General features: G+C 49.2%; 10 protein-coding genes and 1 non-coding gene across 11 annotated transcripts; 7 read left to right on the plus strand and 4 right to left on the minus strand.

The window, feature by feature from the left end:
- Positions 1–242: 242 nt before the first annotated feature.
- On the plus strand, positions 243–938 carry BDV37DRAFT_218267 (TMEM14 family protein). Its single transcript, XM_032080112.1, has 2 exons — positions 243–372; positions 438–938. Exons 1-2 carry the CDS (start codon positions 370–372, stop codon positions 750–752), a joined length of 318 nt encoding a protein of 105 aa, XP_031937231.1. The 5' UTR covers positions 243–369; the 3' UTR covers positions 753–938.
- A 444-nt stretch (positions 939–1382) lies between these two features.
- BDV37DRAFT_218379 (putative C2H2 finger domain protein) lies at positions 1383–2984 on the minus strand. Its single transcript, XM_032080113.1, has 3 exons — positions 2713–2984; positions 2274–2650; positions 1383–2211 (listed from the first exon to the last, which is right to left on the minus strand). Exons 1-3 carry the CDS (start codon positions 2873–2875, stop codon positions 1444–1446), a joined length of 1308 nt encoding a protein of 435 aa, XP_031937232.1. The 5' UTR covers positions 2876–2984; the 3' UTR covers positions 1383–1443.
- A 352-nt stretch (positions 2985–3336) lies between these two features.
- On the plus strand, positions 3337–3410 carry BDV37DRAFT_t194. The gene has a single exon. It is a non-coding gene; the product is annotated as a tRNA-Asn (tRNA).
- A 2203-nt stretch (positions 3411–5613) lies between these two features.
- On the plus strand, positions 5614–7559 carry BDV37DRAFT_218490 (putative mannosylphosphorylation protein (Mnn4)). The gene is made up of 8 exons (XM_032080115.1): positions 5614–6268; positions 6322–6331; positions 6400–6423; positions 6484–6628; positions 6683–6994; positions 7049–7176; positions 7237–7278; positions 7333–7559. The coding sequence occupies exons 1-8, from the start codon at positions 6100–6102 to the stop codon at positions 7412–7414; spliced, it is 912 nt and encodes a 303-aa protein (XP_031937233.1). The 5' UTR covers positions 5614–6099; the 3' UTR covers positions 7415–7559.
- Positions 7560–8624: 1065 nt separating this feature from the next.
- BDV37DRAFT_274858 (putative C6 transcription factor) lies at positions 8625–11091 on the plus strand (the record flags this gene model as incomplete). The annotated part of the gene is made up of 2 exons (XM_032085310.1): positions 8625–9155; positions 9226–11091. The coding sequence occupies 2 exons, from the start codon at positions 8625–8627 to the stop codon at positions 11089–11091; spliced, it is 2397 nt and encodes a 798-aa protein (XP_031937234.1).
- Positions 11092–11249: 158 nt separating this feature from the next.
- BDV37DRAFT_218609 (putative oligosaccharyl transferase subunit Dad1) lies at positions 11250–12600 on the plus strand. The gene is made up of 3 exons (XM_032080116.1): positions 11250–11965; positions 12135–12289; positions 12419–12600. Exons 1-3 carry the CDS (start codon positions 11732–11734, stop codon positions 12483–12485), a joined length of 456 nt encoding a protein of 151 aa, XP_031937235.1. The 5' UTR covers positions 11250–11731; the 3' UTR covers positions 12486–12600.
- Positions 12601–16108: 3508 nt separating this feature from the next.
- Positions 16109–17236, plus strand: BDV37DRAFT_259143 (putative prefoldin subunit 2). Its single transcript, XM_032083103.1, has 4 exons — positions 16109–16205; positions 16268–16358; positions 16453–16645; positions 16733–17236. Exons 1-4 carry the CDS (start codon positions 16166–16168, stop codon positions 16763–16765), a joined length of 357 nt encoding a protein of 118 aa, XP_031937236.1. The 5' UTR covers positions 16109–16165; the 3' UTR covers positions 16766–17236.
- A 981-nt stretch (positions 17237–18217) lies between these two features.
- BDV37DRAFT_259144 (uncharacterized protein) lies at positions 18218–19463 on the minus strand. The gene has a single exon (XM_032083104.1). It carries the CDS (start codon positions 18793–18795, stop codon positions 18343–18345), a length of 453 nt encoding a protein of 150 aa, XP_031937237.1. The 5' UTR covers positions 18796–19463; the 3' UTR covers positions 18218–18342.
- A 1138-nt stretch (positions 19464–20601) lies between these two features.
- Positions 20602–22009, plus strand: BDV37DRAFT_218651 (nuclear transcription factor Y subunit beta). Its single transcript, XM_032080117.1, has 4 exons — positions 20602–20939; positions 21269–21379; positions 21446–21573; positions 21667–22009. Exons 1-4 carry the CDS (start codon positions 20783–20785, stop codon positions 21916–21918), a joined length of 648 nt encoding a protein of 215 aa, XP_031937238.1. The 5' UTR covers positions 20602–20782; the 3' UTR covers positions 21919–22009.
- Positions 22010–22666: 657 nt separating this feature from the next.
- Positions 22667–25389, minus strand: BDV37DRAFT_259149 (acetamidase regulatory protein). Its single transcript, XM_032083105.1, has 3 exons — positions 25084–25389; positions 23853–25011; positions 22667–23784 (listed from the first exon to the last, which is right to left on the minus strand). Exons 1-3 carry the CDS (start codon positions 25145–25147, stop codon positions 22695–22697), a joined length of 2313 nt encoding a protein of 770 aa, XP_031937239.1. The 5' UTR covers positions 25148–25389; the 3' UTR covers positions 22667–22694.
- A 543-nt stretch (positions 25390–25932) lies between these two features.
- On the minus strand, positions 25933–27386 carry BDV37DRAFT_259150 (TatD family hydrolase). Its single transcript, XM_032083106.1, has one exon. The coding sequence runs from the start codon at positions 27355–27357 to the stop codon at positions 26179–26181; it is 1179 nt and encodes a 392-aa protein (XP_031937240.1). The 5' UTR covers positions 27358–27386; the 3' UTR covers positions 25933–26178.
- Between the last annotated feature and the right edge of the window lie 111 nt (positions 27387–27497).

Raw genomic sequence — 27497 nt, forward strand, 5'->3', positions numbered from 1 at the left:
GATGATCACGAAAGACATGCAAATGATGGCCATATAAAATGAACGATAGTCGAATGTACCATTTCAGTTATAATAGAATGAAAGCTACATACATTGTGTATCTACTTACACTACTTCAAGTTAGTTACAGTGCATACCTACTTAGTATAGTTACTGTTCTCCTGTGGAGACCCACTCATTGACCAATCATAGCCAACATAATCCACCCCAAGCTGTCATTTCGGAGCTTTCCCTCAGCCAAGCTTAACTCCGAAGCCATACGACCCATAACACCATCCCATCACCTCATCCTCCATCCCTCCTCCATGCAATCCCCCCCAAACAACACAACAACCCCTAAAACGAACTCAGAAGCAATCAACCCTCAAAATGGTCCTTCCACCCCCCCACAAAATAACCCCCCTACATCTCCAACAACCCAAACTAACAGATAGCAGTCCCTCGAAACCAACTCCGCCCTCTCCCTCTCCATCCTCACCTCCCTCGGCGGAGTAATCGGCTACGCCCGCACCGGCTCCGTCCCCTCCATCGCAGCCGGTCTCTCCGTCGGCGCCCTCTACCTCTACAGTTTCCAGCGTCTGCGCTCGGGCCAGGCCTACGGCGACGAACTGGGTCTCTTGGCCTCTATTGTCCTGAGCGGGAGCTCCATCCCCAGGGCGATTAAGACCCGCAAGCCGGTGCCGATTGGGCTGAGCTTTGTGGCTATTTATGGGCTTTTGGTTTTTGGGAGGGCTGTTTTGGGGAGGAATTGATTTGGGGTTGGGTCTACAGTCTCAGTTATTGATTGATTTGTTGATTTATTCAATTGGAGGTTGTAGGGTCGTGGGGTGTATGATTATACCATTTGAGTCCTCTTTTTTTTTCTCTCTCTAAATGTCATTTGATTGATGGTTGTGCGTTGTCATTCATTACATGGGTTATTCTTTGGTCTTAAGATGATACAACTGAACTATCCGAGATTTATTTGCAAATGGATGATTGCCTACCTTCACCAGAACTTACAGTTAAGTAGACCGGTTCGGACCGACGGCAGTAAAAGAAACGCATTGCGCGAAGATCAGCTCCTTCAGTAAAGTTCGACGACCAACTCACCAACACTTATCGTCGCTCATGTCGCGTAACCATGGCGTGGGGGGCGCACGGTCAAAGAGAAAAAAAAAACAAGCCACGGTGGACATGCATGCGATGCCTGCTGCAAGGCCCGTGTATGCAAAGGCCGCCACCTACTGATAGAAGATCAGGGCAGGACGCAGTAAAGCATGACCAGAAGATAGATCATCAAAACGTGTATCTAGAATTTTTGACATGCAATCGAACTTAGCTGGATTTTTGTGGTCCATCCCTGTCCGTTGACCTCGCGAGTCTTGCGCGCTCCATCGGGCCGAACTTCGAGACAGTCGATTATCTCCTGTCGCCAACCATTCGAGTTCTTCGGTAGGGAAATTAATCCGTCGCGTCGAATACCGTATCCGGACCCCGCTCGGCCCCTGTTACGGCCGCAGGAACTTGTTCTTGGAGCGCCGTTTCCCCTAGACGATCGGGAACGAATGCGTACCTGGGCAGTTTCGCCATCTTTTCCTCCGGACTGGTCTCATTGTCAGAATACACCAATCTTGACTGCTTGGATTTGTCCTTCTTGGCGGGCTTCTCTTCTGTGGGAGGGGCAGCGGTGGCGGCTGCTTGGTCTGCTTCTTTGGCAGCACCGGAGATGAGGTCGTCAACAGACGATGAGAACGGTGTGGCTTCGGCTCCTGGGGGCTTCTCGCCATTAGCAGCGCCAGCAGGTGCACCCGTGGCCGGAACCGGATGGCCCATGTGCATTTGCTGTAGCTGATAGGCATTGACCTGTGGCGCACCCACGGCAGGCCGTTGCGGAAGGCCGGGGACAGCTGGTAAGCTCCCAGATCGTTGCGCAAATGCGCCAGCCTGTGGGGGTGTGTTGGTTTGAGGAGTCGGTTGCTGTGGCTGTTGCTGAGGGAAAGGCGGTGGTGTTCCGTAAGCTGCGCCGGTCTGACCGGGGGTGCCCTGGAATGATTGCGGGGAGTACCCCGCTGGAGTATACTGCGCACTAGGGGGGAATTGTGTTTGTCCGCCAGGTGAGAAATTCTGGTAGACCGGACTGGCCGTTTGTTGATAGGGAGAGCCCGCACCCCCGTACGGCTGAGGATATGTGTACTGTGAGTTTGGCGCGGCTGCCGAGGGTGACTGGCTCTGCGTCGCAATCGTTAGCCTCAGGGAACTTTGAACAGCCAAATCTACTATGTCAAACTTACAAAGGAACCCGCATTCTGTGTTTGTCCTGCGCCAACAGGCGTCACGTCACCGCTGCTTCCGCCGGTCAGAGCCTCGGCCTTTTTGGCTTTATGTTCTGCCAGTCGCTTTTTCAGATCCGATACATTTTCAAGCTTCGGTCTCTTCGCTGGCTGTCCGCCAACGCCTGCGCCAGCAGGAGGGTTACCAGTCTGGGCCTGTCGCTCCGCCTCGGCTTGGTGGAACTGTGTTACGACCCGCTGGTTGTGAGTCTGGATGATATCGTCGGGGACACCTTCCATGCCGAAGATCTCAACGTCAAGACTTTGCCGGTTAGGAAGCGCATTGTCAACAGCCGATAACTGTTCCTTATGTACTTGACTCATATGTACCGACAATCCTGTTCGCGCGGGGTTAGAATCGGTCCATCAAAATAGAACAGAGAAAGATATCACAACCCACCTCCAGCAGTGTTCAGCCTTCTCCCACACCTCTCGCATTTAAAATGCTTCGCCTTCTGATGCGATATGAGGATTTTAAGGTCATCGAAATCACGTTCGCAGTAGTAGCACCACGGACGAGCTAGAAGCTCATCCAAGGTGGGTCCACGTCTCTTCTTTCCCATGGTGACTGTGGATTCTTGAGCTGGAGTGTATCCGATGTCCGATTGACGATGATGGTGGATGCGCTGCCGGGGATTGTCGACGCGTTGGCGGCCAGGCGCCGGTGGTGGAACAACTGTCGTGCCTTGAGGTGAGGCTTGCCTCGTCACGTGCAGATCAGATTTATCTGGGTGTTCTTCCTGTGACGTATCCAATACTAGCGCAATACTTGGTATTCACGTGATACCATGGCCATCTTGGCTATGTACTCTGAGATATGTAGTCTATGGATTATTGTTCTTTAAGCCTACTGACTTTCTTAAGACCAGCTACTTTACAAACAACCTTTATTGAATATACATTCACACAAGCATTAGGAAAGACTATCTATGCCAAGAGTCACCACTGCACATAAGTACCTAGACCTGAGGCCAAAAATTTAAGGCTTATAAGTCAAGCCACACTCAGCCAATTCAACAAGATCGTCTCGGTGGCGCAATTGGTTAGCGCGTCTGACTGTTAATCAGGAGGTTGTGAGTTCGATCCTCACCTGGGACGGCGATTTCTTTTTGCATCTACAATTATTCTCAAGCTTTTTTTTTTTTAGCAATCCCCTTTCCAAGAATCATGCTACAATGTGGTAGTCACGCTACGTGGAGATATCACCCGTTCCCAGAAAATATGTTGTCGGGATGTAGCGCTCGTTGGGCCTAAACCATGGATAGGGTATTTTCACTGCCATGTATCCTCCAACGCCCAAGCCATTCACCCATTGCTCAGGCGGGATGCAAGGCTCATCATGCGACACGAGCCTTAGAACCAGTTTCTGTTGCAGAGTACCTACCTATCTTTTCTATGTATCCTAAACGCTCGTATACTAGGATATTCGGACATTAATCAGCACAATACTGTTGCAATGTCCTTCAGGCTACGGAGTACTCCGTACAGTGAGCAGTACTAGAGACCGAACAGGGTTACCCAGCCAACTTCAAGCCACTGCCGGTAGTTTCGGCATTGCGCAGCACGTGTCGTTAGCATGAGTACTTTACAGGGAGAAGTGTCTCGTCACTAAATCTCTTCCAGGTCTGGGCCCATCTTTGGGCTCCAGAAGCTGGCATTCTATACCCAGATGCCGGAATGAGAGGCTACGGCGTTGGCTGGCCAGAAATGACGTCGAAGATGTCAGGAGCCAAGATTTGCGGGGGTACACAATACTACTAGATATACTCTGCAGAAATCAACCCCCTAATCCGTTCCGCATGGAGTTCTCTCAACCCGTCGGATAACAGAACCGACGATTCCCGAGTGCAACGCTCTGCTCTGGTGCAACTTCACGGCACATGGTCGCTTGGGTGTGTTTCAGATAATCAATTTAAGCGATGGATTATCTGTCATGTTCAATAAGGTGTGTGCATCGTTTCTTACACTGTAATTTACGGATCTATAACCCCGGTATACACTTTGTGGCGGCTACATTTAGATTAAATCCACGGGATACAAAGTAGCGGATATGGCGTCTAAATTCGGCTATGCGAGTTCTACCTCGAACAGTATACTCCCAAATAGTATTCATAATACATGTATAACTTCAATCGACGTGATAAGAAATACCATCACTACCGTTTTATACATAGAATAAGAACGCTATAGCAGTCGGCATATTTGTAACATAGAAAGGTAGCCAGTTTGAGGCGACTCTACCTGTGGCTAGTGGAGTAAAAATTGCATAGCGAGGGTAGGACTTGAAGACTTTCCGTGCAGAACCATGGAATTGTCTCGCAGTAGCCCGGTTGACGTCAATACACAACCTCAACAGTCTTCAACTGACAAGCTGTTCAGATCCTTCTCCTTTTTAGTGGTGGGTTAGTTTCCTTGGCATTGCTGGGGGGATTGAAGTTCATATTGCTGCCTGTGTTCGGGGTCTCGATGCTGGATACGTATACCGACACGTCTCTCGAAAAAGGGGAAGCAATTGCGCGATAGGGGCTGAATATGAACCTTTGTGAAATATAATTGCCTTCGTTATCGCGTCTGACGTTGTTTCTTTTATTTTGGGAATTTTTCTTCTCTCTCCCCTGTCTTTTTTTTTTTTTTTTTCGGGTGTCCCTCTTTCTGTCTAGGTCTCTGTTTATCTAGACAGTGGGTCCTCCAGGCTCCACACGCCGTGACTATACATAGTAAAGTAAAAGAGGTATGTTGCACAGGCATGTCGGCAAATGGGTCCGCTCACATCAACTGGCTGGTTCGATGTCTTTTCTTCAAGGTAGAAGAATAGGGGGCCGAGGATACTCTGGCGATACGATCTGGGAGACCAATATAGCATCCCAAAGCTCCAATAGAACCACGTACTGACTCGTTAATCTGATGTTGGGAAAGGCGGGATTACTCAGTACGCAGCCATGACGCGGCCTCATCCCCATATCTTCCCATTCAGCCAATGCCACTGAAAAAAAATCGAGATTCCTCGCGGTACCTGTGGTGGGAAGGGCATGCTACTGGTGGAATTACCACGAACAAAAGGACCTGGAAGACGGTGCATGTCGTGGGCAGTGTTCAGTGTGGGAGGCCTTGAATTCCATCAAATTTTATGAGAAGGGTGTTCTTGTTATGCACGGAAGCACGGAAATTCAAAATGCAGCGAAGAACGGCCCCTCTCTCGACTTAATCATAGTAACGCCGTCGCGCCTCTGAGTGGCCCGATTAAAGAACTACTAGTAATCTGCAGCGCCAAGGTCCACAAGGCTTTCCATGGCAGCAGCAACGAAGGTTGTCTTAGATCAAGGCTATTTAATGACTTGCCACCAAGTAACTGAGCACGCGACTGCCATAAAATCCAAATTGACCCACTGATCTGGCATTCCAGATCCCTACATATCTGCTGGACGGTCCCAATTTCTTCGGGAATTGAAGATTATTTCTCCCAATAACCTCCCTTGTCCCCAAACGATAACTATACTTCCATTCGCTCGCTGTGACACATTGATTTTGCCGATCTCAACTTCGATCTCCCCGGGCGCATATCGGATTCCTGACGGACTTCCGTCCTTCCCGCACCAGCAACCCCGGCCTACCTTATAAACGCCCTGTGCCACCGGTACCACTTGGGCATGCAGGCTTATTCGTCATTGGACTGAATTAGGAAAGGAGGAAATCAAAAATTACATTGACATTCCACAACAACAAAACAACATTGGAAAGGAGTTAAGTTGGCGGAAAACTTGAGACACCACTCGTTCTCTCACACGCAATGTGGATTTCCACATCCCCGTGGCTTCCTGGTCTCTACGGGCTCGTGTTCGCCGTGAGTGCGTTGGCCATCTCGGATACCGACCCCGATTTCAAAAGTGTAAGGACAAAGTTTGTCAAGGACTATAGCGGCACAGGCCCCAGTGAACCAGCGACAGAGAAATACTTCCGTAAGTGCCTACTGTTCCGAGAAATTCTAAGCGACTGCTAACCAAGTCATTAGACGAGTCTAGGTATGTGTTTTACAACGTCATCGGTTTCGCTTTCTCTAGATTTGCTAAACTAACTGGTTCGACAATAGTTTCCACTATCACTATGATGGAAGGTATTATTTTTGAGTTCTCTGTTCCGGGTTGGCGCATGTACTAAAGTTTGTCATTTGTAGGTACGCCGACCAAGAGCTTTCGGAGGAAGAGACGCTGCCACACCTATCCCAACTCATTCGAACATACCTGTCAACCATGGCCGATATGGGTGCTGAAACATGGATAATGCACGGAACTCTTCTGGCGTGGTGGTGGAACCAAAAGGTAGCGTGAGACCATGGGATATGAAGACATATGGCGTTTCCTAACGACGGCTAGATCTTCCCATGGGACAATGATATCGACGTCCAGATTTCGGAGCCGACCATCCATTTCCTGGATGAGTATTACAATATGACCGAGCACCATTTCGATATTCCAGGCGTCGAGGGCGGGCGAACCTATTTACTCGAGATCAACCCGAACTACGTTTTCCGTTCAATCGAAGACAAAATGAACGTCATTGATGCACGGTGGATTGATACCTCGTCGGGATTGTTTATCGATATTACTGCAGTACGGCCGGACGATGAGAAGAGAAAAAAGGGCGACACCGGAGCTTTAATGTGCAAAGACAAACATCATTTTGATGTAAGTAGCTTGCCCTCAGCATCGCACGCCAGTATGACTGATTTTTTGTCCAAGGAAAATGACATCTTCCCGCTCCGGAATAGTCGCTTTGAAGACTTCCCAGTTAAGATTCCCTTCGAATACGTCAAGCTTCTTGAAGAGGAATATGGTTCCAAGGCCTTGACCGCCACGGATTTCCAAGAGTACGTTTGCGCCATTTTCTTTCCGGCGGTCTTGTTGGTAAACTGACACCCACTTCGCAGTCACCATTTCAATGAAGAAACTCTAGTTTGGGATGCAGTTTCGTAAGTCATAGTTGACGGAGTGCTTGATAGACTTCTTGCTTATACTATGCGCAGGAAACGAAAGCGGTCGCTGCGACGACGAGGTGCCGTCGATCTGCCCGTGCGAACGACGCCTCTCAAATATAAGATGACATGATTTTGCCAACGCCACCAAATCACTTTCATATTCGCTCGACGAGCTCTAAACCTCACTCGATTTACCTTGTAATCATGACGACGTGAACCTGCATTGGATTTGGCAAGAATCCCCCATCATTTTACCGGCGTTTCTGCTATTTAGGGTTGCGCATTCTTCCGGCATGGATTGCACTTGGCGTTCGGTTCTTATAGCACATATTTGGTCATATTGGCTTCTTATCGAAGATTCCTGCGGATGCGCTTTATACTCTCGAGCCTCATTGCGTGGGTTTGTGCCACTATGGTTGGTTAATGGATGTACATGACATGTATATATATACAGTATTGGATAAATGTATCCTTTGTGTCTGACGGTCGACAGAAGTGACCGCGACCACCTCTGAACATTATTTCCTGTGCTACCCTCAATTGTTGACTCGAAAACCCTATGAATAGAACTGCAAAACGTCCCAGGCCACGAGGCTGCTGCTTGCCTGAAGCTTGAGTTGTCCACAATACGAGCGGACAAATCATGTCGAGTTTGTGGCTGTCCGTCTAAGCCCTGTCTCAAATGAACCTTAACTCTCGTGGCTTCATGCTACTGGGGGCCAAAACGGGATTGCCCGGTACGAAGAGGTTGACTCACGGATGCAGAGCCGATAATAGGAGTTCCAGTGTCCACAGCTCCGATTACATTTCGATCAGATAAGAAACGGAGATCTGCTGACCTGCACGCACCTCAGGCTGCCATGATTTTAGCTTCTGATCACTCCGGTAGTGCGGAGATGACGTCAGGGGCATTCGTATCATAAGCTCCTGGTAATATTCTGGGACCAAGCGATACACGGTTGAAACCGAGAAGGATGATACTTCTGGTCCTAGCGGTATCGTGATTACTGTAGATTAGTAATGTTTCCAGGTGTCCCAGCCAATGAAACCCGCCAAGATCCTGTCGTTCGGCCTGGACGTTGGCTGGTAGAGCCAATGAAAGGAACGGAAGACCTCGCGCAAGCTCCACTATGAGTCGAAGACTGAAGATCCCGTCTCACTTGCTTTTGGATAGCCCATACTCCTTAGCATCGTATCTTTTTTTTTTTTCCGTTTCTATTTTAATTTTTGTTTTCGCAACTTATGCATGTTCTTCCTATATTATACCCCCTACGTTCTCCCACCCGGTCGAGAATGTTACAGCTGGTGGATGTTTTCTCTGCTATCCCCACTTCTCCGCCATGTCGTTCCCGCCTGCTGAATATCCACAACCTCAATATGGCTCAGATCCCCTCCTAAGAACAAGCCCCCCAGCGATCTCTCATGCTTCGCAGGACAATGGCCAGCGTAGCTGTATAACCTGCCGGAGGAGGAAGGTCCGCTGCAACAAGAAATGCCCGTGTGTCAACTGTGTAAAGGCAGGTATTGAGTGTGTGTTCCCTCCGCCGGGGCGAGCGCCGCGCAAGTCGAAACGGCCGCACGATGCGGAACTTCTATCCCGATTGAAGCGTTTAGAAGGCGTGATCGAGCATCTCAGTGAGAAAAATACGTCTCTGTCAACGGTGCCTTCTCCAACGCAACAGCGCAGTGGGTCCGTGACCACAGCGGAATGTCCTGGCAGCGCCGAACCCCAAAGTGCAGAGCCCGAAGGGTGTCCATTTGACCCAAAGCGAAAGCCGCGAAACTTGGAGCATGAGTTCGGAAGATTGGTGATTGAAGAAGGCCGGAGCCGATACGTCAGCAACCGGCTTTGGGCCAGCTTGGGAGACGAGGTGGGCTTGTACCCTTGATTTAACCATGTCTATTTCCCCCTCGGCGTACACGATGCTGACTCGGCATTAGATTGAAGAGCTTCAGGACCTACTGGACCCGTCATCGTCAGAGGATGAAGATCATCCCTCTCCGGCGTCCTCTTCGACTCACTCAACGAACCACGACGGGTTCTTGTTTGGATTCTACTCACTTTCGCACTCGCTTCGTAGTTTTCATCCTCCGCCATCGAAAGTCCCACTGCTTTGGCAGGCCTATTTGGAAAATGTGGATCCCTTGATACCCATTGTTCATAAGCCGTCGGCTAAGCAATTGTTTACGAACGCCACTGACCATCCGGACGCGCTGGACAAAAATTCCGAAGCTTTGTTACTCTCAATGTATTTCGTAACGATAATAAGCTTGACACCGGACCAATGCATTACTCTACTCGGAGAAGAGCGCGATACTGCCGTAAGTCGATATCGGTTCGCTGTCGAGCAGGCATTATCGAAGGCGAACCTTTTGAATACGCAAAGCCTGATGCTTCTGCAAGCTGCTGTGATATTCCTGATCGCGGTACGCCGAGAAGATGATACTAAATTTGTTTGGTCTATGACCTCTCTCGTCATTCGGCTTGCTCAAGGTTTAGGACTACATCGAGATGGAACGAACTTTGGTCTAAAACCATTTGAAACGGAGATGCGCCGACGATTGTGGTGGCATATCGGACTGCTGGATATTCGATCATCTGAGGACCATGGCACCGAGACTCAGATTACCGAAAGAATGTACGATACACGGCTTCCATTGAATATCAATGATGATGACATCTGCCCCGAGATGCAGGAGCCACCTGAAGAGAGAAATAGCTTTACAGAAATGAGTTTCAGCCTCATGCGCTTTGAGATCACGATTGCTCTTCGGCGAGTGAGCTATTCATGCCCAAATACTAATATTCCTGGACCTCAACAGCCCTCCCCCGAGAAATGTGGCAACTTGATCCAAATCATCAACAAGCGCATCGAGGAAAGGTATATCCAACATTGCGATATGAACGTTCCAATCCAATGGGTCACTGCGACGGTTGCTCGCCTCATTCTGACAAAGTTGTGGCTGGTGGTCCACCATCCGATGACACGGCCATATCAGGGGATAAACTTAACCAACTCTTCCCGCGAAAGTCTCTTCCTGACTTCGGTTGAGGTAGCCGAATTCGCACGTTTATTAACGGCCGATAAGAACACACAGAAATGGGGCTGGATGTTTGCGATCAATATGCAGTGGCATGCGATTGCCTTCGTCCTGGCCGAACTCTGTGTGCGTCCCATTAATCCTCTGACTGAGCGGGCTTGGGCCGCCGTGAGCACACTCTATGGGGGGTGGTTGCAGACAGCAAAACATAGAAAGGGCATGCTCTGGCGGCCGCTCGCCCGGCTGATGAAGCGAGCAGCCGATCACCGAGCTAAACTACAGCAAGAGATGCACGCTCAGCCTGGGCCCAGCACGGTCACTTCCTCGAGTGCTGTATCTCTGAGCATTCCTGAAGGGCCAAAAATTATAGATCCTCCGATGTTGCCACGCATCCCAGATTTCCAGTTTTCGCCCAGCACCTTGCCTGGTCCTACATCGAGTAACCCGCCCGTGAGTGGCCTCGATCTCAGGAAAGGAGGACCAATGGAGGTGATAAATGACTTGTTCCCTGATGTGGACTGGCTTTCTTTGCCAACGCCTGCAGATTCTCTTGGTCAGCAGCCAGCTGCCCATCTGGCGCCAGCGATTGGCATCCCCGAGGGCTCTGCTCTGCCTCCTGAGCTCCAACAAGATTCGTCTAACTTGCAGCTCAACTGGGACGAATGGGATCAAGTGATGCGTGACTTCCAGATGGACATGCAAGATGTACAGCCCACAAACCCTATGGGCAACATGCAAAACAATGTTTCGGGCTGGTTTACCTGATCAACTGACACCTAATGTTTTCGGGCCTGGGTGTGCCTAATTGCTGACTCGACTGTGACCCTGGAGGTCACCCTTACGTTTCATTCATCTCTAGCGCAGATTGGCACAAAAGTCTCGTCTACAGGATGATTATCCATCCAGCTCTCACCGCTCAATTCCTATAATGCGAACGCCTCCCACCTCTGCCTCTTGATTTGGTTCACATCACGACAAAACTCTCCAATCTTAATGATATACGATCTACGACATACGACTGCGTGGTGCTTCTGTCCAGTTGATCTGGATTTTATGGGGTTACACGCTCTATAAAATGGTAGCTTGCGGTCTATTATTCCCTGTATTATAGTGCAATGTATAGTATGCCACATGGAACCCATGGACTACAAAATGAGACCTATACTTTCCAAAGACAAATAGCCACCTCTCTCTAAAAATTAACCCCTATAATACACTTATTCTCCCTACCTTTCTACTATCTTACGCCGTAGTACGCGGCCCAGACTATAGATCACGTGATGGACGCCGGAACCAATGCCGCGGCCAGAGTGTACAGTACTGTACACAGTAGCTTCATCAGCACCTCCGACAACGCCAACAATTCGCTCCTCGCGCGAGAAACATACACACCACCCACGCCGCCATGCCTCCGAAACGCACCGCCGCCGCCACGGCGACTCCCACCGCGACCAAATCCCTCTCGTCCGGCCCCAAGACCCTCACAGCCAACTCCTCCGTCTCGGACATCATCCACCATGTGTGGCAGCAGTACGTGGCGACCACGCCGCAACGAACAATGCTCCTGGACGTCTTCATGGCATTCCTGGTTCTTGTCGGGGGCATCCAATTCATCTACTGTGTTGTAGCGGGCAACTATGTACGTCTACTTTTTTAAACCCCTCCGATATACTACATCCATAAACAACCACCCATTGACTACCTGTACCAATTTCCAACGCGGGCATTGCTATCCAACCACTGTTGTCAGAATAGGGAATTAGATGAAGATGAAGAAACGCTAGACTAACCGATTGTTATAAAAACAGCCCTTCAATGCCTTCCTGAGCGGTTTCTGCGCCGCCGTTGGCCAGTTCGTGCTCACAGCCAGCTTGCGCATGCAGACGAGTTCCTCTCCTTCCCAGGGTTCCGGTAAGACGAGCGCGAAGGGCGGGAAGAGTGCCGATGGGGTTTCGCATGAGAGGTAAGTTTGGCATACTATCCTTTTTTTTTTTTTTTCTATTTCGATTTTCTTTCCTGGTTTGGGGGCTCCGGTGGCATCTTGGTATGGTTGTTATGTGTATGCTGACGTGCTGTTTGTTGTGTTGGGTAGGGCGTTCGCGGATTATATCTTTGGGAGTTTGATCTTGCATTTCTTCTGTATTAATTTTATTAACTGATTGCGTTGCGGCCCTTGTTTTTGTATGTATGGCATGCTGTGGTGGTTGCTTGCTTGCTTGTGGAGGAGGTTAGGTAGTTTCCCTGGTGGATTCTCTTGGTGTCTATTATTATGGTTTGTTAGGGTTAGAGGGTGAATTGATGGGCTTGTTTCCTTTTCTTTTTCTCTCTTGTTCTTGTTCTTCTTTTTTTCCTCTTGGGTAGCACTTTGGTTGGGTGTGTAGAGATACTATGGGTGTAGAGTGAGAAAAGCTATTGATGGAATATCCTCACAACGCCTTTTATATTTCATACCGTCCAATCCTTAACCAATTCATGCAATGCCTAATCAGGGTATATAGTAGTAGTAGTAGTCTATGCGTATACTGTACAGTCCATGCAAGTTGTGACCTTCTAAAATGCTCGTCCGGGTCGTCTCTTCACCTGTGGCTTCTTGACCACACTGCCACCACCACCACCACCAGAGCCATTTCGCGATGTGGACGATGCTGTGACACCCCCGATCTTTTTACCAGTGATGGCTGGACGTCGCACGGCAGAACCTCCCACCTCGACTTCTTTTCTCCGTCTTGAGGGGTCGTTCCGTTCGATTTCTTTTTGCTTTTCTGCTGCAGCCCGCTCCCGGTCTGCGGCGATCTGGGTCTCGATCTCCATGCGGCGATTGAATTCGAGTTCCGTTACGCGGCGTTCCCGCTGCGAGTATCCTTTTTCTTTGACGGAGTAGAAGACGCCTCCGAGTTCAGCGAGCCACTAGAACAGATATTAGTTGCATGCCTTTAAGAGGGGGAGATAGATAGTAACTTACGTGAGGGTCCACGGCAGTGACAGTGGACATGTACTCCTTGCTGGTTAAGATCAATTCGTGGTAGACCACATATTCGGGCACATATCCCAGACCGTACAGCGCGCTGGTTGGGTGCAGCTGCATGGTCACGCTGGTCCGCAGATTGATGAACTCGCCGATACCCTTCACCTTGGCAGCTTGGTGGTAGAATCCCGAGCAAATACATTTACGGATCACATCCCAGTCTGTTCCGCAGCTGACGAGCGGCATCTTCTGCACCGTCATGATGTCATGAAGCTGTTCGCGAACTTCCTTAGCTCGCCGCAGGGCCTTGGAGTGAAGGAAATGTTTGATACACCAGCCATCTGAATAGCCGTTGGTTCTCCACTGGGTATACACATGGAGAAGCGTCAAGTGGTCCGATTCGGGAACGAAAAATTTCTCGCGGGCTGCATCCGACTCTTCCTGGCGCTCTTTGGGACGGTAGAAGACACTCGGCACAGACAACATAGATACGATCGTCAGCATTTCCTCACTGCAACTGTAATCTTCAGCGGCCGTTATGAGAAGCTTGGCGAGCGGCGGATCCATGGGGAATGGTGTCATCTGACGTCCCAACGGCGTTAGATCACCAAGGTTATCCAGCGCACCTAAGGACCAGAGCTCGAACAGTGACGTTGAGATGGTTTCCTGTGGCGGCGGATCCATGAAGTCGAAGTCTAAAAGGTCCTTCACCCCGAGAGACTTGAGGAGAAGAACCGTGTTCGACAAGCTGGTACGCTGGATTTCCGGTATAGTTTGCAGATACAGCTCATTTTTGTATGCCACCTCGGTGTAGAGACGATATGCCTTGCCAGGCCCTGTCCGTCCCGCACGCCCGGAGCGCTGATTGGCATTGGCTTGTGAGATCGGCGTGATCTGCAGTGTATCCATACCCATTCGGGGGTTGTAGACTTTCAGCTTCGAAAATCCAGCATCAACGACATACATGATACCGTCCACCGTCAAGCTGGTTTCGGCAATGTTCGTGGCAACGATCACCTTCCGTACACCTGGGGCCGCTTTTTCGAAAATCTTCGCCTGTTGTTCTGCCGGCATTTGACTGTAAATGGGCAATATGCTAAGTTTTGGCGGGTCGTTCAACAGCTTCAATCGCTCATCGACCAGCTCGCAAGTCGCTTCAATATCCTCCTGTCCTGTCATGAAGACAAGGATGTCGCCGGGACCCTGAGAAACATGGATGGCCAAGACCTGCTTGACCGCACTATCGACGTAATCTTCACAGGGCGTACGGGAGAAATGGAGATCTACCGGGAAGGTCCTTCCAGGGATAATAAATTCCGGAGCACCACCAAAAAATCTTGAAAAGCGTTCTGCATTCATCGTGGCTGAGGTGACGATCAACTTCAGGTCTCTTCTCCGAGCTAATACCTTCTTCAGAAGCCCCATCAGTACGTCGGTATTTAGGGCTCTTTCGTGTGCCTCATCCATGATGATGCAGGAATATTTGTCAAGGTCAGGTTGGGCTAGCGACTCTCGTAGAAGAACACCATCGGTCATATACTTGATGACCGTCTGATCGGTTGTACAGTCTTCAAATCGAATAGCATAACCGACCAGATCACCTAGGTCGACTTCCATCTCCTCACTAACACGCTTTGCGACACTCATGGCAGCCACTCGACGAGGCTGCGTGCAGCCGATCATGCCAAACTTCGAATAGCCGTCTTCGTGCAGGAACTGCGTCAATTGGGTTGTTTTTCCCGAACCTGTCTCACCAACAACCACAATCACCTGGTTATCCCGTATGACTCGTAATAGATCTTCTCTGACGGCAAATGCCGGCAAGTATTCTCTCTGCTCGCGAAGCGTTTTGCTCTTGCTAAATGAGCTCTGACCACCCTCATCTTTCTTCAAATGCTGTGCGAATTTATTCCCATGTTTATATGTTTCCTCCACGGGCATAGCGACAGCACTGTCACCTTCGTCTTCCTTAACTCCCATCAAATTTCCAAGTGCCGTCCCCGCCATTGTCGTCGCCTCTTGCGCTTGCTTCTGTCGCTCTCTCTGTTGACGACGTTCCCGCACAACCTTGCTCCCTTTCCGACTGAACACGGCCATATCACTCTGCGGATCACGTACGGCTGAAATAGGCTCCAGCTGCTTGGTAAAGATCGTGCGGCCATCGAGGAAAGGCGGGCGGAGATCATGAACGAGCAAATGTACACGAGTACCCTCCTCATCTTCGGGCATAAAATCTGCATCGAAGTCTCGTCGTTGGGCGACTCCGGACGTAAGCATTCGGTTCGTTTCCCAGTTGTCGATATCTTTGCGCTTCGCGTCGCGAAGCGGTGGCGGTAGGTTGGAGCTCTTCAGCCTTTTGGCTGGGGGCATGTCGTTGCTTGCCATTGTGAAGGTGTAACTCGATATCGAGTTATAGCAATATTAACCGAATTGGGGTGCCCCGAAAGGTGTGGAAAACTTCACAAAGGGCCACCGGTTGCCTGCCCGAAGCCCTGTGGTTGAGGTTGAAGCGGAAGAGATGTTTGATAGGAAACCATTTCATTATCGCCGATAAATAAATTGACAAACCATGCAAACCGACGATTGTGTCACGTGCGATCAATACCACATTGAGGGGTCCAGCTCAGTGAAAAATGAAAGATTATCTCGTAACCCAGAATCATGTAAAGTGTAGTTTATGGATACCCTGTATGAGTAATGTAGAGATATTATCTCTGTGGTGGCCTCAATCTGATCTAGTTTGGTGGTACCCATAGTATTGTGGGATCTTCGCCGCAGACAAGAACACGGCGCGAAACATCAACTCCGATATCAAACGCCCCGCCCCGCAACTCCAGCTTTGCAACAGCATACTGTTACGACTCGCAGACAAAAATGGCCAGCCAACAGCAAGTAAACCCCAAGAGGCAACAGGGTATGCTTCTCAACTTTCTATGACCGCTGGAGTATGTGTGAACCGAAGCTAATGCGGCGCAGAGCTCCAGCTCCAATACTCAAATTACAAAAACACACTGCAACAGATGGCGCAGAAGATTGGGGATATTGAGCAGGAAGCAGAGGAACATAAGTGGGTCTACCTGACTGCTCTCAATTGAGTGGATTAGCGAACTACGGAGAGTTTGGAATCGTATGAGAATATTGACACTGACATTTGCACCTAGGCTTGTCATCGAGACGCTCGAACCCCTCCCTGAAGAGAGAAAGTGTTTTCGCATGGTGAATGGTGTTCTGGTTGAGCGGACAATCAAAGACGTCCTACCTACATTGAAGACCAACTCCGATGGCCTGAAGCAAGTGTTGGAAGAGCTGTTGAAGCAGTACAAGTCGAAGCAGACGGAACTGGACAACTGGAAGGTTAGTTTATCTGCGATCGCTGTTCGAGATTGGATAGAGAGGTCAAGCAGAGGGCGAAATATAGGGGCTAACCGTCTTGCTATACAGAAAAAGAACAATATCCAAGTCGTACAACCTTGAACCTAATTTGATTTGTATTAGCGATTCGTTGTCTGCCCCTTTCTAATGTCATGTAATGGTTCATCGGGAGATAGAGGGAGAGCAAAATGGCGTTACCAGGAGTCTGAAAACAGGTCCGAATCTGTCGACAGGCCTTCGTAGCTTTTGCGCTAGAGCCGCGATAGAACTCGCCTGCGTCGCGAAACCGGCCAAATAGTCCAGTTGCGTATACAATGCCAACCTATGGAACTAGGTAGGCGATGAGAAAGGAACGGATAGACATGTTTGTTCGCCCCCGTGTCTATATTACAGGCCAGGGACTGACGCAGTGATAGTTATGTATTGGAATCTGTCATTGCAAACTATTCTTTCTCGAGTTTCTAGACGCCACCCTGGTGAAGACAAATCCAAGCAATATGAGCCCCTACAGAGCAAATAAACCAGTCTCTCCAGTAGAATATCCCCACCCCTCAAATATTACTCTTGCTCTTGCCATTTGCGCCCGAATGAACAAGTGATGTATTTCATCCTGTGCAAAGATATAGGAAAAGCTTGGAATCAATCAGTATGAACCCCCGTAATAAGACATTCCCATACCTAAAGTGTTGGTGACGATGAGTTCGGATCGGACCTCTTCCAGAACATATATCTCTTATCAATGCTCACGGGGCCTGTTGTATCATTTGTTGGCTTTCCTACTGCGCCGGCCTCTTTATAGACACCTCTTCAAACCTCCTCGCTGTCGTCTTGAATGCTATGGTCTTCCTCATATCCTTCGAGTGGGACTCAATCCTCATTCCGGCGCCGTCCTTCATCGACGACGTCTTCTTCTCACGTCTCTCTCTTAGCCTTTCGTTGTTTTTTTTTTTTTTTTTTTTTTTTTTTTTTTTTTTTTTTTTTTTTTTTTTTTTTTTTTTTTTTTTTTTTTTTTTTTTTTTTTATCGGTAATCAGCGACCTGGTATAGTTTCTGAGCCTGGTAGTTCATTTGTTTTTGCGTCCCAAGGACGAATGGCACGAGTAACTTTTTCAACCTTGCACTTTTCTTGCGCATTTTGTTTGCTTTGCTGGCTGGCATTGTGCTCTCTTGAGAGGTGCTTAGCCACGAAGGGATATGTGCATATAGCTGGGTTCGTGAATGTAATAGCTCTGGGAAAGAGTGGAAGTAGGTATGAGGGAGTAAAATGGTATGGGGTTGAAGAGGACAGTACAAGAGTGAGAATACTGATAAGAGATGAGATATTAAAGTAGCCTTGTAGTGAGAGTTACATATAACCGATGCCCTTGGCTTGGAAGTGTCGTTAGAACCTGTGACTTACCTAGAGGTACAGGAATCGTGTAGATTGGGATAGTTCTTATGCCCTTCCTCACTATTGCATGTACAGTCTCCTCGTTAGCCTCAAAGTATTATACGGTCATGACATGAGCTATTTTAGTCTTGGGGTGGTTTATTTTATTGGTTTATGTAGATACCCATGATTAACTCCATGTTCTGCTCTTCAGAAGTCCACAGACGCGTAAATCTCTGTAGGACATCTAACCCGAGAGGTGTATCACACAATGTCGCATTCGCCGTTACTTTGCAGGTGAAACTAGCATATTAGTAATTACAAACAATCCTGTGCAATGCTCGACCAGACTTGGCTACTGCAGAGATTGACTGTTGTACTGTAGGCGAGACAAACAGGCCTCGGAGACATTCTTCGGCGAGATACAGAGCACGCAGTGTTGACGACGCCACGGTAATAGAGTATTGTTGAGGAAACCTGTAGACATCGAATAACCACCATATCATGTAGTTCGACAGGTATACACTGCCAACTGTAGAGTGTTTGGCATAGGAACCAATCACGGGACTGCAGGGAGAGAGTGTCAGAAAGTAGGTTGTTTCAGAATGGCATGCCGGTCTACCACTCCGGTAAGATCTCGTCTGATCACTTTCTATCCCCCACGTTCTGACTGGCTGCTTCATGTCAGCCCCGGAGAACTTGCCGATGAACCTGCATACTCTAGAGTCCTGACAACAGGGCAGCCTCGACGAACAATCACACATGCCTTTTTTCAGTCCCTACATTATAGGCGATGAGGCATGTGCAATTTTCGCACGGGGACCCCGACATAGGGCATACATGACCAGCTCTTGGGTAGAAAAATGTGATTGATCCACCGGCTCCAGAAACAGTCGACGGATGGATGCCTTGCACCACCATCATGCTGGTCTTGGGCTGCAGGTGGGTGGCTGGATGCTGCAGGTTTGCCTGATATAAAAATATCAAGGCATACACAGCCAACTGTTAGTCCACTTTGTCTTATTCACACCGTTGTTGTCGATTTGGATGCCTGATCCGGTGCTCCATTCTATTCCGGTGCATCGGATGTATGTGATGGGCGGGGCAGACTAGGCAATAGACAGAACCCAAATTGATAGACTGGGCCACTAAGAACAGAGGATCCAAAGGTTTGATCTGGTGACAGGAGATACTCCAGTCAACCTGGTACTTTGGAGAGTATTAAGTACCTCTTTGGTCAAACCAAAACCGGCCAATAAAGATGCCTGAAAGCGAGGGTTTGTTCTTGTTGCGCTTCAGGGTTCCCACTTCGCAGACAACGGTTGCTCGGGTGGAGAAGGTATATACGGTGGTTGGATGGCAGTGCATTCGATTAATAATGTGATGGAATCAATGCACTCTGAATGACGATATGACAAGGTGGATACTGTCGAGAATGTTGTTCTGGGAGTATGGATGTATGTACATACCATGCCTACCTTAGTAGTAGTATGTACTTCCAGAAGTCATAATACTGCTACCAGATGAACCGGAAGTATTCATGCATCACGTGTGGTACATCTCCAATACGACCCCTCTGCGACATTGCGTGGAATCCATGCCCAGAGGGAGCTTCGATACCGGAGTTCCCTGTATGAGGGCGGTATTGATTGCGCTGAGAGAGGGAGTCCTGAGGCCATCTACTTTGGCCTTGTCCATCTCCCGTCACGGTCACGGTCTCTCTCGCTCTCTCCCTCTCTCTTCTTCTTCCTCACTCTCTTTCTGCAACTGTTCTCGTCCTCCCCCTCATCCAATCTATCACTTGATTTCAATCCAATCCATCATCAAATCTTCTTTTCTTCCTGTCAGCAATTCTCCATTTCCCCGTTCCTTCGCGGTCAGTGTGGAGGAGAGGATCATTTTCCATAACATCATACACTCTCATTGGTTTTCAGTACTAGCCAGTGATCGTGCTTGACTGTCAGGAACTTCTGGTTCGCCAATTGAGTGCCTGCGCGCATCCCCAGTAATTATCACTGTTATCTACTGGTTCAGAGAACCAACCACACCCTCTCTACCGGCATCGTGTGGCTCCCTAAAGCAAAATAACCCGATCGCCGAATCGTCCTGGTTCCTTGAGCGTTTCCACCCCCATCTGAGCAACGTGCCACTGCCCAGTGACCCACTGGTTACCTTTCGTGTCGCATTACCCGCGTCACGTCCCGCTTTCCCAGATCTCGCCCGTATTGAAGTGGACGTTAAGTTACCACTTGCTGCAGTTTGTAAGTCTAACTCTTTCCTGACTCGGCCCCAACCACGCCCTGGAGGTTCCAGAAGACCGGTGCGCCATCCTCGTCGCTGGGCATCAAATCAGATTTAATCCAACCGCCAAAAATACCAAAATAGTCATAATTATTTCCCCCCAAAACAAGCTCACCCGCCGCGCTTCTCATATGATCATCGTCGAATAACCATCCCCGGTGGACCTTAACTTACATACTGCCAGCAGAGCTGTCGCGGAAGCATTGCCAATCCCCCACACGCGCTGGCTTTTGCTCCTCATCCTTCCCCGTTTAGGCTGCTGTGAAGCGAATCCAATCGCTGCCCAGCCAGTTACCTCTTCCCTTGGCGCAAAGTTATCCTCGCGTTCAGGGCCGAAATTCATCGCGCGCCGCCCGCATCGGTGACGTGGTTTGCCAACAGAGCAAATAGCATCAGTTGTTCCCTTCTAAATCCAGGACCCGCTGCGCGCCCCAAAAACAGCTAAAAATCATGTCGTCGACCTCTCCTTCGAAAGAACCTGAAGTGGAACCTGAAGTTCAATCAGGTGAAGAGCAGGAACAAATGGACAAGGAACAACAGGACCAGGCACAGAATCAGGGAGAGTTTGAAGTGAAGGAGCAGGATAGGTGGTTACCCATTGCCAATGGTTAGTTGCGTTCCCCTGCAGCTCCTGATTTGCGCGTACCTTGCGGCTTGCCTGCTGGTCAACAGCGGTCTTCCCGACTACATTTGCCCACCACCCATACAAGTCGTTGTACAATTCCTTTTTCTTCCTCCCTAATCCCCTCTTTTCCCTTTTGTCAAAAGTTGTCGCCTTTTCGCTCTATTCATTTTGATCTCTCTGCCTTTGCCAAGCAAGCATACTCACCCTCCCTTGATGCGCCAATCGAAGCTCTCGCTCGATGCGCATCTACGGATATCTTGCACCCTATCAGAATTAAATGCAACGTGGATATGCTAACGTCTAGTTTAAAGTTGCCCGCATCATGAAATTGGCCCTGCCAGACAATGCCAAGATTGCAAAAGAAGCCAAGGAATGTATGCAAGAATGTGTGAGCGAATTCATTTCGTTCATTACTAGCGAAGGTTAGTTTGGCCGTCTTATCGGTTTGCCAGTAAATATTCGCCGGCGTAATCTCACTGGAGTCACAGCGTCCGAGAAGTGCCAACAGGAAAAGCGCAAAACCGTCAATGGAGAGGATATCCTGTTTGCCATGACCTCACTGGGTTTTGAAAACTATGCGGAAGCCCTTAAAATCTATTTGTCGAAGTACCGTGAGGTGAGACTTGTGCAACGCTCTGAGTCCCCTGCCCTTACACTAGCCGTCGGCAGTGTTCTCGGCCAGGATGTACAATGCTGATTAACGTTTTAGACCCAATCCGCAAGGGGTGAGCATCAAAATAGGCCGACAAGCAGCGGATACGCCTCTGGCGGACCTGTCGGGGGCGTAAGCTCCGCTCCGGGAGGACGTCCGGCAACCGCGGGAGCGTTCCCCGATGCTGCTGATAACGCCAACAGCATCATGAATCCAAACTTAGATCCCGCTGAACAAGATGCCTCTGCCTACGGGTACCCGCCCATGGTGGGCCAGCCGCACAATGGAACGGCTGGCGATTCCTACTAGTGTCTGTGCACGTGAGATCTGAGGAACCAGCAGCTTTCCTCCGTCAAAGATCGACCAACGTTGCACTCGACGCGGCTTGAGGAATTAGAAAGCCAACCTTGTGTTATTGCCAGGCCCAGAGCTCCTAGACCGGGCGAAAGGTCTTTTCTTACCTTCGGAGCGTCTCCCTGTACAGCATCTTAATGACGTCGTACGATACAATGGGTTATTTATGGGTTATTTATGGATTGATTACGACTTCAGAGGGTATAAAGATAGTTGTGAAGGGTCGGCGCGTTTTCTTATTTGGGGTCAATCCCTATGCGATGTCTTCTTGGACTCAGAACAAGGCTTGTACAATTGCTTGTAAAGTGGGCCACTCCAGAACTCCTTTACGTTTTTCTTATACAGTCATATCCCTCATTTGCGTGTCTGAGCTGGGCGACGTGTCGTGCTCGCATCGACTCGACTCAGCTTCTTGTATTTAGTGATTCCAGTTGATTTTTTTTTTTCCAACGTACGAAATAGTGTAGGAGGTACCGATAGAGAGAGAATGAAATAGGACTTCACGGTCCTCGATGAACACCTGAACGAGCTTTTACATTTGGATTTCAAGATCCCGGTGTGTTGCACTTGGTGCGGCTTGGTATACGATAGGCTGTATGCATCATGTGTAATCAATCCATTATAGTCATATGATCATCCGCAAATACGAAACAGGTATCATGAACATCGCCATTTTAGTCAAGTCCAAAAGAACAAAAAGAAAAAAATATATCCGCTGCGCAAGTACGCATTTATCCATGCATCCATCCTCCGTCCTGGAGAAGATCAGACAAAGGAGTTTCCTGCCAATATATTTGGCGCCATTCATCCTCTAACTCTGGCAATCCTTCCATCGGAACTGGGAGAACGGACTGATCCGGATCGGTAAAGGAAAAGAGCTGCCGCCAATCCAGGAACTCTCTAGGCTGATCTATGGGGTCCACAGAAGCGAGATGGCTGGATGGGATCCAGTTGTCGAATGGCTGGTTCTGGTTGGGACTCATGGTGGTTGGGGGTATACGCGGAGATTCCGGGGTAGGAACTTCGTATGGAAGTTGCGGCTCGGTCTGAGGGCTCTGTAGAGTGGTATTTGAACTGGGATTGGGGGTGGGGGTGGGATGAGGATTAGAGGGGTTATTTGTATTCTTATTTTGATCATGTGTGCTGAATCGTCTTGGTCTTTCGCTGGTAGCCATTCGTAAGTCCTCCTGGAGTCGTCTGGAGTCTTGGAATAATCTTAGAATGGTGTTGGCATGAGACCAATACTCTGCAAGTTCACGGAGAGAATACGACGCTGAGTCGAAGCGGCGCAAGGCGTTGATTGCGAGGACAGGATTGGAGAATCGAAGTTCCACCCGGACTTGAATCATTGCTGTGAAGAGCGTATGCACTCCAGAGTACCACAGAAACTTCAGCCGGTCGTTCAGACGTAGTTCCTCGAATATCGAAGCGATAACTCCAGCGGCTGCACTGCAGATTTCTGCGTCGTGCGGACCGTAGTCATCTGAATATGCGGAAGCTCTTGGATGTGGCCGATGAAGAAGAATTAAGAAGTTGTTATATGTCAGATGAAGCATGGCCGACCACGGATCCATATCAGAGGCTCGTAGGCGCAAGCTATCTGGTAGCTTGAGGGACCAGTTTGCTAGGGCTTCGTCGGCTTCTTGCAAAGCAGCTTTGCGGCGCTCGGCACTGACTCTCAGCCCAAAACGTTCCCGCACGATATACGAGATCATTGTACACAGTTCTGAGAAGTTAATAACATACTCAGCCTGCACTCGAGAACCACACCCTTCAAAGTCAGAAGCAGTCAAAGGGGAGACATCTGAATCCTCAAGGTTGCTAAGGTACACTTTGGGTTAGAGCACGAATTCCCAGATCTGGAGACCAAGCGAGTGGATGCAACTTACATAGCGTGTGGTCGGCCATATGACAATGACACCAACACATCAAATTGAACCAGAATGTACCACAACCTTCTCCACATTCGGCGATCGCGAGGTACAAACTTGCTAGATACCGGGTTACGGTGCATACCAAGACCTGTAGCGATTCTAGCAGCTACTCCCACCCAGTAGTGGGCATTAGCCGCTACGTCGTCATCGGCACTATCCGAGTGCCATGTCATGAGCAATGCAGCTTGAACCATAATATCACGATTGCGTTCAATGCGACTGTCGAATAGCCATTTGACACGACGGAAGAATATTTCCTTCAGGGCATCTCGCTCTGCTTTTGGGCGTGTAACATGGGCCCCCACGAGTAAAATTGCCTGGAGAAGTAATATTGGAGGAGGATCGGCTGGGTCACGATTACGATATTGAGTCATAAACAGTTCCTCCTCGATTATGGGATACCCTGGGTTTACGTGCATGAAGTACGCCTGTACCAGCTCATCAGCGAGGGCCGGTTCCGGGAGTGTGAGGGCATCCATAAGGAGCTGGTCATGGCCTGTTTTCAATTGCCGTCGAGGAATTTCATTGCCCGCGAAGTGATACACATCGTCGTCTTTATCACGCTGTTGCCGGATCAAGAATGACATATTCGAAAGTTCATGGCCAACATATATTGCCCTCACACCCCTTTGAATTTCTCGACTGCCCGACTCCTCCTCATCAATCAGCTTCACGAGTCGCTTCTCCAAATCTGCGTTGTTCTCCAGGTCCATGGACCGGTCGGCACCCGGCTGGCGATCGAATGTTTGGGTTTCTGTAATCGGTTGGGAACCATGATTACCATTAGTGTAGCTAGAGTGTGGCGATTGAATGATTTGTGTGCCGGCTGCGACAGGACTCGTCACGTCGGGTTGGACGCCCCGAAAGGCAGTTGTGAAAGCATTCGGCTGGATAGGCGTGGATGGTAACGGCGTGGGAGTAGAATCGGAGTCAAGGGGTGGACGACAGCGAATGGGAACTGGATCAAGGATGGAGCGCACAGCCAGGCGTTTTTTCTTCTCGTGGATGCGGCAATCCGCCTTTCCCGCAGAGCGACAATTCGAGCAAGGTAAACCGACAATGCGAGCATCGCATCGGACTTTACGCCGATGACAGTGAATACAGGCTGCGGAGCCTAAATCGGGTTGAGTCAGCATAACCGCACACAGACGAAAGAATCATGGTGGGTGGTGACCGCGCTGCGTACCTGACTTGCGTTTAGTCACACCATTGCCGGTGGATGGTTGGCTGTTATGCGCGGTGGAGGACATAGCAAAGCATCGACGCGGGTTCAGGGTCCGAGGACTAGCAACTTCATCATTGATAATCGGAGCAGTCCTAGGGATGAAAAGATAGTTTATTCTCAAGACATGATCAAGGAGAGAGTGGCAATGGAGGATTGTGAAACGTAAGAAAAAGGGAAGGAAGAGGAGAAATCGATAGAGCCGGAGAACTAGTGGTGGGGCATCTGCCGGCGAGTCTGGGGCAGGTCACGTGGGTGCGGAGAAGTTCGAATTGGGAAAAGATCACGAGAGGTCAAGTATCCAATACATAATCCTAATCGATCTTACTGGTAACTTTCGTCCATCCCTTCCTTTGGTGTGCAGATTCATAAAAAGCTTGTAAATTGGCCATGAACCACATTGTGAGTCCGTTCCCTCAGTGCCAAGTCATGATCGTTATTATGCCATTCTCATTATTATTCATAATTTTCGATATTCTGGGACGAGTGGGGACTCAACCAAGAGATACTGAATGGCTGATAGCCACCATGCACCAATCAGCGACATGGAATCTATACTTCGGGGACTAATTGAGTTCCCTATCTTTCCACAACTTATCGGCGGTCGGAAACCGACCGTGCCACGGGCGTCACGCTTATTTTATGCCCACTGCTACCAAGCACATAGGCCGGCCTAGTCCCCTTTTATTCTTAGGATTCTATACTACAGACTCTCTTACTGAGAATAGAGTCAGGATACCATCTTAATAGTAGCTCTAGTGATTCTAACCACCTTATGTCTCCAATAAGACGCACAGATAGAGACTCCTTCTAGATGGTGATGGTGCTACATAGACCTGTCTCACGAATCGTACCACAATTCTCTTGGATCACACACATACCTACGCATATGCTCTATCAGTGAGCTGTCATCTAGGTTGCTATTAAGTTATCTGGGCTTTATCTTCTACACGTCCATCGGTCTTCGAAAATCTCATCCACAACAGGACGCTATGTACAGTGCTACCAACTTATCGACAGGCACGCATCCTCAAACGCTGCTCAAGAATACCAATATCTTCAACCGAAGACGAATCTCTTCCAATTTTCGGCAAGCTGCTGAACCCCCTGGTGCAAATCCCATGCACGCAACTCACAGATCTGCCGAGCGACTTCTTCCAACAAATCATCCATCTGCTGCCCAGCGGTGTGCAAGTCACTTTCTATGAGGATCCGGTCATCCGGTAAGGCTTTGATGACCTCGATGACTTTTTGGGGCGACGGTCCGTTGAAGTTGATCACAGTGGAGAATGAGAAATACACGTCTGAAGGGTTTGACGGATTTAAGAATTGCTTCAGAGGTTCCACGGGACCTGAATACGAATGCATACAGATTCTTGGCGGGAAAGGAAGCGGTAGTTTTTCGGCTTTGGTCAGCTTTTGTTGCTCATCCTCCGTATCACTCTGCGTGTGAGCATTTGCGGCACTGTAACGCCGTGCCCTCTCCCGTCGCGACGGCTTCTTTCGCTCATGGCCAGTCCACAACTTCTTGAAAAGATCAAATACTACTCCGTGACATTGAACGCTGTGTACAGAGACCGGCCGCTGAAATTCTCCCGCCAGGCGTAACTGGGCTTCTAGCACTGCCTTTTGATGTTCTAGCTGAACTCTATGAGGAGAAAGGGCTCGACCTTCGCGAGACCCGGGGGTCATCTGTGAATCACGACCCTCCTTCTCCTGCTGCGTCCAGGCTTGGGGAAGTCTAAAAGCACGGTCAAGACCAACTTCTCCCACAAGAGCGGCGGGATGGTTTAGCAACCGCTCGCGTGTTTCTGAGATAAACTGTGAAAGCGGTTTGGGGTCAGGTAGAGCAGATATGAAAGTATCCGCTGGTGATGGAGTAAGGACTTTACTATAATGCACCAGTTTCTTGTCAGATGTCGATATGCCCTCAGTTTCTGTTATCCCCGTATCGTCAAGGATCTGGTGGGAAAACCAAGGATGCCAGCCAAAGCAAGGCAGTACACGTCCGATACTTTGTCCCGGATTCGATGGTAACTGTCCACCTGTGAGAGACACCGCAGTCTGGTGCACTAATTCTTGGTCTTCTCCCCGAGTAGCCATGACTGTGAGCGTTGTTGCCCGCATGCTAGGAATCTCCGCAATGGATGACATAGTATCGGTGGGATGGCAATGGGCATCGAACACCCCAATATCCCAGGGAAAACCTGTCCCATCTTGAATTTCCTGGGGTGTCATGCTAATTAGAATTGCGTTGACAGAAATTTTTTTTCTTTTTTTTTTTTTTCCGAGGACAGAAAGGCTCAATAAATACCGGCTCTGGGGGTTGTGATGTAATAAATCGTTCTAGCTTCATCCCCTCCATAAATTGCTGCCTG

Source organism: Aspergillus pseudonomiae (assembly GCF_009193645.1).
Source record: "Aspergillus pseudonomiae strain CBS 119388 unplaced genomic scaffold BDV37scaffold_87, whole genome shotgun sequence".
Classification (NCBI taxonomy): Eukaryota; Fungi; Ascomycota; class Eurotiomycetes; order Eurotiales; family Aspergillaceae; genus Aspergillus; species Aspergillus pseudonomiae.

Coding starts and splice junctions, on each gene's coding strand:
- BDV37DRAFT_218379 (XM_032080113.1), bottom strand. CDS start 2,875: ATGGGAAAGAAGAGACGTGGACCCACCTTGGATGAGCTTCTAGCTCGT. Junction 2,651..2,712: donor AAGGCTGAACACTGCTGGAG/GTGGGTTGTGAT, acceptor CCGCGCGAACAG/GATTGTCGGTACATATGAGT. Junction 2,212..2,273: donor CACAGAATGCGGGTTCCTTT/GTAAGTTTGACA, acceptor ATTGCGACGCAG/AGCCAGTCACCCTCGGCAGC.
- BDV37DRAFT_218490 (XM_032080115.1), top strand. CDS start 6,100: ATGTGGATTTCCACATCCCCGTGGCTTCCTGGTCTCTACGGGCTCGTG. Junction 7,177..7,236: donor ACCGCCACGGATTTCCAAGA/GTACGTTTGCGC, acceptor CCCACTTCGCAG/TCACCATTTCAATGAAGAAA. Junction 7,279..7,332: donor CTAGTTTGGGATGCAGTTTC/GTAAGTCATAGT, acceptor TACTATGCGCAG/GAAACGAAAGCGGTCGCTGC.
- BDV37DRAFT_218609 (XM_032080116.1), top strand. CDS start 11,732: ATGCCTCCGAAACGCACCGCCGCCGCCACGGCGACTCCCACCGCGACC. Junction 11,966..12,134: donor GTGTTGTAGCGGGCAACTAT/GTACGTCTACTT, acceptor TTATAAAAACAG/CCCTTCAATGCCTTCCTGAG. Junction 12,290..12,418: donor GATGGGGTTTCGCATGAGAG/GTAAGTTTGGCA, acceptor TGTGTTGGGTAG/GGCGTTCGCGGATTATATCT.
- BDV37DRAFT_259143 (XM_032083103.1), top strand. CDS start 16,166: ATGGCCAGCCAACAGCAAGTAAACCCCAAGAGGCAACAGG. Junction 16,359..16,452: donor CAGGAAGCAGAGGAACATAA/GTGGGTCTACCT, acceptor ATTTGCACCTAG/GCTTGTCATCGAGACGCTCG. Junction 16,646..16,732: donor CGGAACTGGACAACTGGAAG/GTTAGTTTATCT, acceptor CTTGCTATACAG/AAAAAGAACAATATCCAAGT.
- BDV37DRAFT_259144 (XM_032083104.1), bottom strand. CDS start 18,795: ATGTGTGATTGTTCGTCGAGGCTGCCCTGTTGTCAGGACTCTAGAGTA.
- BDV37DRAFT_218651 (XM_032080117.1), top strand. CDS start 20,783: ATGTCGTCGACCTCTCCTTCGAAAGAACCTGAAGTGGAACCTGAAGTT. Junction 20,940..21,268: donor GTGGTTACCCATTGCCAATG/GTTAGTTGCGTT, acceptor TCTAGTTTAAAG/TTGCCCGCATCATGAAATTG. Junction 21,574..21,666: donor ATTTGTCGAAGTACCGTGAG/GTGAGACTTGTG, acceptor TTAACGTTTTAG/ACCCAATCCGCAAGGGGTGA.
- BDV37DRAFT_259149 (XM_032083105.1), bottom strand. CDS start 25,147: ATGTCCTCCACCGCGCATAACAGCCAACCATCCACCGGCAATGGTGTG. Junction 25,012..25,083: donor TGTGACTAAACGCAAGTCAG/GTACGCAGCGCG, acceptor AACCCGATTTAG/GCTCCGCAGCCTGTATTCAC. Junction 23,785..23,852: donor TATGGCCGACCACACGCTAT/GTAAGTTGCATC, acceptor AGTGTACCTTAG/CAACCTTGAGGATTCAGATG.
- BDV37DRAFT_259150 (XM_032083106.1), bottom strand. CDS start 27,357: ATGACACCCCAGGAAATTCAAGATGGGACAGGTTTTCCCTGGGATATT.